This window comes from Gymnogyps californianus, chromosome 2, assembly GCF_018139145.2.
Source record: "Gymnogyps californianus isolate 813 chromosome 2, ASM1813914v2, whole genome shotgun sequence".
NCBI classification, from domain to species: Eukaryota; Metazoa; Chordata; class Aves; order Accipitriformes; family Cathartidae; genus Gymnogyps; species Gymnogyps californianus.
In genome coordinates, this window is record NC_059472.1 from 103,223,130 (window position 1) to 103,235,790 (window position 12,661).

Below are 12,661 nucleotides of genomic sequence, written 5' to 3' on the forward strand. Positions count from 1 at the left end.
AAGTTTATACATTGAAATCTAATATACAAAGTATTTTTAATGAGTAAAGTTGGAGCAGTAAAGCATTTCTTTACTGCATTTTCTGAAGTGAATTTTAATTCGCATTAAAACAGTTCTGATCAAGTTGTTTATACAGTAAATTATACCTTGAAGTCAAACATAAGAAAACTGCCTAGCTACTTACAACCTTAAAACATGACCAAATATAAAATCTGTATTTTCAAAATGTTTTGGTTTAATTACTGTTTAAAATATTCTGATTGTCATATGAAAGGCAATAATATTCCAGTTAATGCTACTAACATCTTTTTCATTTCCTTTTTGTGTGGCTAACCTGTTTGGTGTTTTTTCACATAACTTTCGTGTTTTCTGTAAATCTATCCTTTCATTTTCATTCTCCCTCTTTGTGAAACAGGTATAGGCAGAGTGTCTTTTGGAGCTTTCTTAGGTAGGTGAAGTTTAACTTTTCTTGAAGTTTTTTTTAAAGTCTAAGAATTCATTAGAGTAGTAAATTATTTAATATTCACATTTGTAAATAATGGAAAAAAGCAAAAAAACCCTAATTCTTCAGGCTGCTTGGCTTGTGGGATCTTTCCATGATAATTAAGTATGACGTGACCATTGCAAATATGGTCAAAAAATTTCAGTAGCAAGTGTAGAGCGTCACCATTCTTGTTAATGTTTGTCACAAAAAATAGCTTTCCAGTGTGGCTTGTGGCAATATCACTACATTGTTTTCCCTTTAAATTTTTGGGCTCTAATTTAATCTCTAAGGTTTTAAGAATCATTCAGTCTAGTTGTTGGACTATTTCAGAGAAAAATAATCTGAATATGGAATAAAGGATCCAAAATGGTAGCAGAATTTCTGGTTGGGAACTTGTATTATAGTGGGTAAAAATCGTTCTTACTAGTACAAAAGTAAGCTGGCTTAACTTTTTGTTATGAGAAAGTCTTGCTTTTTAAACTGAGATTCTGTTTCCCCTAAAATTATTTTGTGCTGCAAAACAGTGTAAGGACCATAAAGGAACTCTGAAGTTCCTGTCTAAAGAAAATAGTTGGCAAAAACCCAAAATGTTCAGGTTAACTTTCTTTCTGTTGTTTTGTTGCTTTTTTTTTTTTCCCCCCAAATTTTGCATGGTCTTGAACAATAGCATAAGCAAACAATTAAGAGAGTATTCTTGATTTTGCACTATGGAAGTTCCAGTTGCCATGTTACCAGTTCCCATTACTTATTTTCCCTTTTTGTTTCTGCAGATGTTGCCTTTATCACAACTGTGACCTTCCTGTGGAAAGTGTCAGCAATCACTGTTGTAAGCTGTCTTCCACTTTACATTCTGAAGTACTTGAAGCGCAAATTTTCTCCTCCAAGTTACTCCAAGCTTACCTCATAAAGTAATTATATTCCTGTGGTTTTTCACTCACACCAGTCTGCAAATTGCACATTCACTGTGCTTTAGTGTCTATGGATTTATGTTGGACTAAAGAAATTAAAAAAATAAAAAAAAAAAAAGTGATAGAGTGAATAGAGCACAAAAAGAGGAGGAAACATCTGACAGGTACAATAACACAGAAGTACACTAACAAGACTATCAGAGATAAACTAAATTTTCTTCATGTTGATTTTTTTTTTTTTACTTTCAGTCGGTATGATTATAAAATAAAACTGCATTACCTTTGATTTGACAGTGCTTCTGAATGGTTTCATTGCTACTGTAAAGGATTTTTTCCTACTGTAAAGGATTTTTTCCTACTGTACTAATCTTCTGCAAGTTGAATTGAAAGTTTCGTTATCTATTACATAACTTCCCTTCTTTAATTATTACATAACTTCCTAATTCAAGTCCTTTCCTTTAATGTTTATATATGGAAAAGTTCATTAGTCCATACTTACTATAACAAACCTAATACCTGTAAATGCCCGTGTCTGTATTAGCAGCTAACTATTATTCCTCATCAGACGTTGAGTAATATGCACTATTCGAATTATGTACAGATGTCTGCATAGCACAGTATTATTTTAGGAGCTGTTGTCCTATTCTGTACTCTCCATTTCTGGCACCAGTAAATTACAGATCTGTGATGTTGACAGCAGTTCTTTAAATGCACATTACAGCCAGGTTGCACAAAAGCTGTTTAAAAATGAAATGATAAATTCTGTACATAATTCCACTGCACCTATTGATCTGTACAGATATCAAAGACATGGCTGCTTAGTAAATATGTTTTAAAATCTTATTCATTTTGTATTTGTAAAACTGCAAATAGTGTCAAAGTACATTTCTATATATGAGAAGTCCAGTAAACCTTGTATTAGCTAATATGTTTAAATTGCCTTGTAATCTGTTTACTTAGGTTACTCAGGTAAAAGAAAATAAGATGAACACATGAACATTATGGTAGGAAAAATCTATCATCTTCCAAGTTGTAAATGTTATGTTTTTATAACTTAGTTTGAGTGCAAACTTGTTTAAAAAAAAAAAAAATCAAAAACATTTTTGCTTGTTGTAAGCTGTCAGAGTTGAGTATCTTGGCTGAGTTGTGACACTTTACAGCGGTTGAAGATTTGTTCCAGAAACTCATATACTCTGATACAATCTGAAGGGTCCAAATCATGCATACTGTACTGGAAAGTAGGATATATTATTTTAGTTTTCCATTGTGATATAACTTTGCTTTCTCAAGAAGTACGTATAATGAATTTGGCATAGTCTGTTAATCAGTGGAAAGGAACAGCATAACTATCCATGCTTTATTTATTAAATAGTTATGTGTGTGTTTTTAAAAAACAATATGGATGTCATTTTTGACTGTATGCCTTTACAACATAATTCCTTGTTTAGTCTCTTACAACTTTGCCCTTATGTCATTATTATATTGGATGAGTAATATTTAAATGATAAATATAACTACTTCCTGGGAGAGCAGAGGAAACTGCTGCAGAGCTATTTGAACTCCACTCCATTAATTTTTGTTTTGAAAGTTTTTCTTACTAGCTATTTATCTGCTTTTTTTAAATTTTCATTCCTCATTATAAAAGCAATAAAGCCTAATTTCTACCAAATGTTATTAATAGTATATGTATTAAATAAACTACTGAAGTAGTGTTTCTTTTAATTACACAACATTGCAGACTAGTTTGCTCTGTCCCTCTGTAAACTCACTTCTGTAAAACCCCCACAAGATGTCACTGTTCTTGCAGACTAGCAGAAGCCTTTCTTCATTTTATGTGGTTTTGGCAAGATATTCTTGGTTTATATTTTTAGTGTAGTCCTGTGATATTTTTGTTGCTGATTTGCTTTCATTTTTTATTTTTCCCAGTAAGTGATAATTACTTTGAATCAATTAAGAAAAGTCACCAGTGTGCATTTGTTCTGAAACGTTGATGTTTTCTTCAGACCTTTTTGTCCAACCATATGCATAAGATTCAGTAGATAAGCAAAAGCTTAGAGTTGATCATCCTTCATGTATACATCACATCTTTGATATTAGGCAGAAAATGAGGAAAAAGTCAGAAATTAAACTAGCAGTATGAAAGTGATAGTGTGTTACCGTAATACAATCGTATCCATGTGTACAGAATTTATAGTGTACATATATTAATCCTCAGCATTAAAACTGTGAGGTTAGTGTGACAGCAAATGTATAGATCCTACACACAGATATAAGGCTTTCAAAAGTGGAGTCAATTCTCTAGAGTGCCTGCTTTCTTAGAGTATTTTCAATATACAGCAAAGGTCTAGTTTCAGCTAGCACTTTATTTTGAAGACTGCGGAAGTCTGATTCAGGTGACTTACCTTGCTTTTGAGGTTCAGTCACTGCAAAACTATGTATACCAGTAAAGTCTGCTTTCTGTTCATTCATGGCACTCAGCCACAGCCATGTAAAAGCGTAGCACTACCATATCACAGCAGTTTACAGGTAACGGTATCAATACAGAATTTAAGTATTGTAATATGACATCTTTCAGTAGAAAGCTTTAATGTATTGTGGATTTCAGTACAAAGTAAGCTAAGTACCATCACAATCCCTGGCTCTTAAAACAGATTAGAATGGTAACATGTCTGGTGTGCAGGTGAATAAATTATTTCGTAAGAATCTCATTCTGTTGTCATTTCACATCAGTATACGTCAGGAATAAGTCTGGAGCACCAGATCACCTTATATAAGCACAGATTTAGGCCTTGGAGCTGCAAGTTACACCCAGAAGGACCTTAGTTTTATTTGGTAGTAAATAAATGTTTACTTTTGTGAGCTGCTACGTCAGATATGTATTTCTGAAATGGTAATCATGTCTCTTTGAAAACATATTTGGAAAACAATTTCAGAATTGGGATAGGATGGAGGAGCAAGATGTGAACAGGAAATATGTCTTCACCAAAGTTACATACGTAACAATACTGACCTATTTGGACCATGTTTAATAAGCATATGAGCTAAACATCTGCTAGATTTCCTATGTAGTTTGATGGAAGAACACAGGGAAAAGGAGAGATCCTGCAAAAAAGGAGTACTGGTAATTATTATATTGTTTTTTTTCTGATGCTATTCTAAACTTATGTGTTCATGTAACTGCTGGAAAACATTTTACTACACAAGGTATTAGTTTGCAAATGGAAGCCAAAATTAAATCCTTGCATACTTAACATTAAATCTGTAGCACTCTTCCATGAATGTGAGTGTTTACAACAGCGGTTTTATGTTCAAACTGAGCTTGCTGACACATACCACCAGAATTCAGCTGTGTGGTATCTCCTGTTTTCTTCCTAAAATTTGAGTGGTTGTCCAAAAATATGCGATTGCTTTTGTACGTACGTAGAAAGTGTGTATAATCTTGATGAGCAGCATCCACTTGAGCCGACCTGTATTATAAATGTCCTCCTACTCTGTGTCCACAAGAGAGTGTGAGCCTAAACATTTTTCAGTCTCCAGAAACATGTCTGCAAGAGGGAACTCTGTAGTCGGGAACCTTTTCAGACTGGACACCAGTTCTACAGGTATTTAAGCAAGAATTTTAATATTCACATACGTAGTTAAACAGCAGTTAGTCATGGGGGTCAACTTCTGTAGATGAAGAGGAGATGATTTCCCTATATATTGCTCTTACTTATGCCCATTTGTGCATGTTAGAGAGTAGGCTTAAGCAGTACAGTCTCCATATTCCTCTGCAACACTATTGCTGTCTCAAGGTATTCAGATTATTTTGAGAAAGAACTGGTATCAGATGATGTGCTGGTGAGCTAGGCAGTGCATTCCTGGGATCATCCTCCATCCCTACACTGATGTGCACCTCTGCCTTGCTCATATAGGGTACACTGGAGGGTTCCTTCATCACTGGAGGTTGGGACTGTTTCTGCCTTTGCATATTTACCACGTGAATGATGGCAAGTCAGGCCTGGGGAAGGGCTTACTGTATAAATGACAGTATAGACTTCCTTAGAGGCTTTGAAGATGCGCTGTTAACAAAGATACTCCAATGTGACCTCTTTTCCCCCTTTTGCAGAGCTTTGTATTCCTGGGTTTTATATTGGCAAGATAACTTGAAAGAGGCTTGCATCTGTTTCACACTTGCATCCCTCCACATGTCCAGAGGTATTAACGTGGCTCCAACAGCCCCTGCAGGGCGAAGGAATTTAGTGCAGAGTATGTGGAGTCTGGATGGACAGTACTCCTTAAAAAGCGATAGCCACAGGAGGAGAGGTGGCTGTTGTGCTCTCGCTACTGCTGCAGAAGCTATTCTTGTAGGTCCTGCTTACTCTGACATCTATTGAATTTTAGCTTCCATGGAGTTTCTCCTTATTTTTGCTGGCTAGAAAGGAAAGAATTGGTCCAGCAGTCTCTTACAACACTTCATTTAATAACCTTTCTGTATCTAGGCTGTTATTATTATAACTCAATTGAAACTTGAAGGCAATCAAAAAAGCTCTTCGATATGTTAGCCTCCTGTAGGGAGGCAAATCAGTACGAGTAAGCAAAGACAACACGGATCGAACATTACATGTAAACAAACGGGAGGCGCAATATCTTTAACACTGTGTTAAAAAGCGTAGGAATTCCTTTTGTAAACAAAACACACTTAAAGCGAGATACTTCCCAGCGAGTATTAACTACCCAACAGATGCCCTCAGCAGGGTTCACAGCTGTTATTGTGAGTGGGAATTTGCTCAGCCAATTGCTAACAAAATCCTTCTCAAATAGGGAATTGCACTGAAAGACCTATTCACTACGGCATCGACCAAAAACGTAGTTTTGATCAAAATGTTTTACAGCAGAGGTTGTGAAAACCGGATGCCTTGAACAGAATAACGAGAATAAGCACTCCACAGTTGAGCTGACAAATTCTACTTTATTCTCCCATTCCTGACCAGGTTTTAGCAGAACTGCAGCTGAGATTTCTCCTTGTTGTAGTCTCCTCCTGTCCTCTAGCATGCTTTCAACTTGAGATCGTAATCAGCAATGGTAAACCTCTAAATTGCTCAGAAAAAAGCGGGTTTGAGGAGTACTTAGCCTTTTTGCATTACTGAGCTATAAGAAAGATCATCATCTGCTCTAAGAAGAGGAGATACTGTTTTCTGTAACTATGATGCATGATAAGTATTTATGGCCCTGCCTTTATTCTTCTAGCAGTAAACTATGTTTATTTCCTCTTCTCTTGACAAAAGCAGTAAGAATAAAAAGAGCTTTGGTTATAATATTCATGTAGCTTTAAGCAAGCAGTACACAAAATAGACCATTGTAACTCTTACTTGTAGAACTGCTTTCCATTGTTTCTTTATAATGTACACATCGAGTTTTTTCCATGGGCCCTCTGTTTTGCTGTGTTTTGCTCCGAGTTCTAGCATGAATTTGATTTTGCAAAGTAAACACATGTTGTGTGGAAGCAAATTATAGATAACTACTTCAAAAGTCTGTTGAAAATGAATTCCTGGCCGTTTGGATGGGAAGGCTGGGGGATGTTAATGGATGAGCAAACCTGTAAAGGGTAAGTGCATGTACATATGTTTTGTATTTATTGCAATCATCTGTTGCCTATTTGAAGGAGAAATCTGGGAATTCTCAGTCAAGATGCTCCCTTGGGGAAAACCTCTATGCTGCATGTGCTCAGTAGAGGAAGATGAGCTGTTGTCTCCCCTGAGTGTAATCACTGGTTGCTGCCTTCTCTTGCCATTGAATTCCAAATTCATCTGCAGGAACCCAGCTACATACGCACTTCCTCCCACCGCTTCTGGTTCCCAGAGTACCTTCTCCCTTTATCAGAATACTGACTCTTCCATGACAGTGCTTTGAATATAAGTCTGTTGCTTATCTTGATCCCAGCTGAATGGAGTTTATCCTAGCTGTAGGAGGTAATTCTTCCATTTGAGTGTCATGAGCAAGGTAGATGACACAGACGTGGTCTAGTACATATTTATCCCTATCCAAATGCAAGTAAAGCAATTGTAGGCAATCTGTGATTTAAAAAAAAAAAAATCCACAACCAACCAGACAAACATGTACAATTCCATGAAATTCTAGGAAGGAGTTGAAGGGAAACAAGATTTAATGGTTTTGAGACTTTTACCCTGTGGCTGTAGTGGTTTTGCCTTGCTTATAGGTGCCTTCAATTTTTGGCATAAACTTCTTCATGTGAGAAAATAGTAAAATATTTGAAGTTATTAAAAAAAAATCTAATTTAAAAAAATCCTAGCTGGAGGCCTTCACATTACCTTCCTACCTGTGCATGGCTAGTTACAATTCTGCTAGGTCCTTTTACATTATTTTTGGTATTATAATAGATGGAGGGTTGAGAGTTGAAAGCGACATATGAGGACATCTGTGCATTTGTTAAGAATTGGATGTTATAGTGAAGGATGCCAAAATTTAAGTATCTTGAAGTGTTTAAAGCTTACTTATATTGTATGAGCTTAGAAAGAAAGGGAGAGGGGGGAGGGGAGGAAGAAATATGCTGCTCACAGTAACTTGGGTTTGTGATGCCCTTAACTTGTGCGGACTTCACAGGAAAAAAAACCCACATGGCAATCTTATTTTAAAAAAAAAAAAGTTCAGTAACATTTTCAGAAAAATAAGCCTTTTAAGATGACCCACACCTGAATGCCTGGAACTACTGAGGGAAATCGCATTTTTAACAACCCATCTCAGGAACACAAGTCTGAAAGAAACAATTTCAGACAGTCAAAATGCCATGCATTTCTGCCTAGCTCTGCTATCAAGTCTGGCCCTGCTTGTACTAGAAGAGATTTTTCCTGAGCAGGAATGACCAGGATGGGCTCTGCCATCCCTGCAGTGGTGTGGTGCCTTCGTGCTTTGGTCCAGCTGTGCCCATTTGAATGTCAAGAGCCACAGGTGTAAGTAGGCCCCAGCCAGAGCAGTTCTGCAGTTGTTGAAGGAATCGGCTTCTGTGTAAACTGGTTTGTAGCACTGGAAGGGAAGCAGGGCAGAGAAAAATAAGCTATCTCTGTATAAGCTGAAGCAGATTTCTTTTGGAGGGAGTGGGAAGAAAGCCAAGCTGCTAGTCACATAACCATGCTACTAGCTTACCATCTGTCCAAAAGCAATTACTTGGAAATGGCAGGTGAGGTGGGAGAACGAGGTTATAGCTCAGCTGTAATGCAGAGCCAGCCGGAGTCACTGATCTGGTACTCAGCAGTGCAAGAGTCTCTCTTCTTGACATGTACGTAACTCACTCTGCCAGTTCAGACGTACCAGCATGGTGAGTGATGGAGTTTGCTGCTGGAGAATCAGGGAAAGGCTGCTTAAAGCAAAGCCTGCCCTAGAGGCAGCTACCTCAGGGCATGGGAGCGGAGATGTCCGAAACTGCAGAACTTCGCATGTTCTGGTCAGCCACAGGAAATGTCTTCAGAGGCAGAAGGCTGGGGAAGAAAATGAAAGCATGTGGGGAAACTTAATTTTGCCTCAGACCCAACAAAAACATCCTCTCTGCCCTTGCCCCCCCACCCTGTACTGCATTGCTCAGTGCATGGCTGTGCTATGCTGTGGGGTCAGTGCAGCTCTCTGTGGCTTCCACCTGCGGTTCACCAGCGTGGCAGGAAAGGGTGTACTGTTAGAAAGTGTTCAATTCCTGCTCTTTTTGTTTTACCCTGTACCCAGCTCCTTTGCTGCCTGCTATGGTTAGCAGAGGGAGTGACTCCCAGTCCATCGGGGAAAAATCAGAAGGCTGCTTGTAGTTATCTTGAAGAAGCCCTAAGCCAAGTCTGTGGGGCTTGTCTGTCTGGGCCTGTGCTACCCAACGCTCGGCATGGAGGTACATCCCCTAAGCACAACGTGCTGCTTTGACGCAGGTTGAAGCCAGACCCTGCACTCATAGCAAGCCACTTGGAGCCACCCTGGGGACATCAGGAGGTGTCCCTCATGAGCTGGTCTTCCTGCAAGACATCTTGTAGATCATTTCATTGCCCCAGCCATTCCTCAGCACCTTCTCCTCCTCTGAGTAACCTGCGCGTCTAGGGCCTCTTTGAAATTGCAGCCTGCTGATCTTGTAGCTGTTGACTCAAGCGTAGTCACATCTGCGTGTGGGTTAGGGTTGGTGACTATAGTCAAGACTTCATTTATTTGTGTTGTATTTATTTTTAAAGATGGGACACAAATTCCATGAAAGACAGACTCGTGATCATGTGAAGCGGGTGACCAAACAGCTGCTCGTGGCTGAGCTTTCGGGCAAGCTGAATTCAGCACATGCACTGCCAGTTCAGCTAAGGGAGAAATTTTGGAGGGAAGACACCAGATAAAGAGCCCTCCAGCAACTCAAGGAAAACATGAAAAACAAAGGCCTCTCTATACTCTTTCTTGTTACCTGCCAGTCCTGTTTGAGTCCCAGACATCTCCCAGCTCTTCTACTTTGCATCCCTCCTTTTCTGGTTTGGTACTTTTCCAAGGCATGAAAAATGTGGGAACTGTGTCTCTTCTTAAGAAAAAGAAAAAACAGGAGCTGCTTGCGAGTCTGGAATACAGCAGAGTTAATCAGCTTCATATTATGCAACTTTCAATGAGAATATAAAAACTTGAGGCAGGAACTAAGAACTTAAGAGATGTGAGGTGGATGAAGGGGGAAGACTAATAGTTTCCATGTTTTCGCCCATACAACAATTTCTGTTCCCAGTTGGAGGGGGTCTCCAGAAGTGACTGGTGATTTTTAAATGCTACTATTTTTAAGATGTTTGCTTTGTGAGTAGGAGCCTGGTTTCAAAAAAGTGCTAAGTAGTCACTGTTCAAGCCTTCAGTCTCTTGTCAGATCTCAAGCTGGTCAACCAAAATGATCAGTCAGAAGGGAATAAAAAGAAGAGTATGGGAGCAACAAATAGATAATCATTGTTGGTATCACATTATGGGCCCTGAGCAGGATGCTGGAGAAGATGATACAGGTTATTCAGAGAGAGGGAAAGAGCCCCTTTACCCGTTAAGAGATGACAAGGGAGTAGGTTTTGCCATCACTGAGAATGGATGGAAGTGAGGAAAGATGGCAAGAATAATGAGATGGGGGTAGAGCCAGTGTGTAAGAAGGAAGGTCCTAGGACCTCGCCTAAGTGACTTGGGAGGAAAGAAATGGTACCTTTTTCTTATAAGGAGGCAGAGCTTTCATCAAGGTCGTAAACCTGCTGACTTAAAATCTTGGGTATATGGGGGCTTGATGGTGTCATTTACACAAAGCGTGAAGGAAGGACTTCACTTTTAACCTGAGACTTGGTCATCCTACTTTTGAGTGGCACTTTGCCTTCGGGATTGCTTCACTTGTGTTTTAATGTTTTTCATGAAAATACAGCGTGATTTTGCCTATATTCAGGAGTGGTCACTCTAGAAGTTAGTTGGTTAACTTCAGTGTAACTCTATACCTGTCACTCAATTTTCTTCTCATTCTCCTGATTACTGCACTCTTAGGCAAATATGTGCACTTCTGAGTATAGGAAATACATCTACAGGGGCTTCTGTGCTGCTCAAAGCTCTGACTTGGTGCCCTGGCTTGGTACTGCTTTGAATGGGTCCTACCTCTTGCTCTGCACCCTTATATTGCCCCCTGAGTTCCCCTGCCAGAGCCTGGCTATCGGTTCTTTGCTTTGCCTGTCTTCCAGTACACGAACTGCTTGAACGCTTGTTGTTAATCCTGTCGATGGAAAGCACAGTCACACTATCAGAGGTGATTAGCGTGGAACTCAATCGATAGAACTGAAGTTTCTTAGCACAGCATTATGATTGAAATAGCTGTAAACTAGTGCTAGGGAGTCAAAGGCGGAGAGAGAGAACGACTCTACAACTCTCCATGCCAGCACAGTTTCACATGCCACCCTCCATTTTAACCCAGCCAGAAGCAGGACCTGCATCCTTTCTCTTCTCATTCAGCATCCGTGCTTTCCAAAAATGGGCTTGGGTTCTGTTTGAATGACTGATGCGGTTAAGTCAGAGTCAACATCAATAAATATGGGGGGTTTGCCTTACTATTTTATTTCTAAGGGAATTGCAGGAAGTTTCTTGTGAAAACTGGTATTTTTACACAAGCCAGAAGAGGGCGGTAGAAGCTAACAAATAAGTAAAATCCCGCACCCACTCTCATAACAACAAAAATATCCCCTTATTTCAATGCACACAGTGCCCGTTTTCTAAAATTGTGTTTCAGTAGTATGGGAAAGAAAAGTTTCCTTAATGGCTTAGTCTTAAATCTTCCAGACGAGACAGAAATCACTGTCATGGAAAGGATTTATTTCCAATGCAGTCATTGTCAAACACCGTCATCCCAACGTCTGCTGCTGGGGATGCAGTCTCCACCTGACAGGCTAATTTATCAGCATGGGTGTTGAAAGGTGGAGGGGTTTCTAACAGCAGTCTGTCTAGGCTGGCTTCAAACGAAAGTCTTGGGCACTCAGAGCCTTCACTCTTTGAAGCGAGTTTGTAGTTTCTATTGAACTTTTAATTGGGTGAAGGGAGGAGAAAAAGCCCTTAAGAGAAAAATATCCCAGGTAGCGTTTACTGTGATAACCTATGGATGGCATTTCAGTAGCCATGGAGACAGCTGGGTCAGGACAGACTTCATGTCAAGGCCCACATTAACCACTTTTTGCCAGATTTGCCAGCCAGTAGCAGCCACCATCAGAAGCAACACATTCCCGTGCTCCTAGCAGGGCAGGATGTTTCATCTCAGCAAGACGTTTCCCTTCCACTTCTGAATCATCGAAGTCCACAGGACTGCTGTGCCAGACCCAGCATCATGGTTGGGTCTGTGAACCAATGTCCTGGCAGCCCTTCCCCTGCCTACTCCTGCCGCACTCCAGACCATCACACTGATGTTCCCAAAAGACCCTCATCACGGAACTGGGAGCTCATGTGTTGGCCCCTCCATACTTATCCCAAGCTGTTCTCTTACTACCCTGCTTTTACCCTCCTCTGATCTACCACTGATACCAGCCTTAAACCCTAACTTGGCTGTTCATCCAAGCCAATCCCAGGATACAAGAGGTGTCTTTCACTGGGCTTTGTGCCCAGGCAGCAGTCACCCTGAACCACCTTCAGATTCCTCCTCAAGACAAATTTTTACCCTGAGGTCACCAAGTCTAGCCAGCCATGAACTCCAAATGGAGGAGATGGGGGAGGTGGGGGGTGGGTGTGTATGTGGGTGCGCACGCCCATGCATGCACAATTTCTGGGGCCTCTTTCTGTC

The 12,661-nt window shown here is 39.9% G+C and overlaps 1 protein-coding gene across 1 annotated transcript in view; it reads left to right on the forward strand.

Moving 5' to 3' along the window:
- Positions 1-3,205, forward strand: part of ATP9B (ATPase phospholipid transporting 9B (putative)) — a 172,921-nt gene extending 169,716 nt beyond the window's left edge. The window contains exons 29-30 of the mRNA XM_050915840.1: positions 416-448; positions 1,255-3,205. Of these exons, the coding sequence (XP_050771797.1) occupies positions 416-448; positions 1,255-1,391 (170 nt within the window). The 3' untranslated portion in view covers positions 1,392-3,205. The remainder of the gene's footprint in view (positions 1-415; positions 449-1,254) is intronic.
- Positions 3,206-12,661: the final 9,456 nt, after the last annotated feature.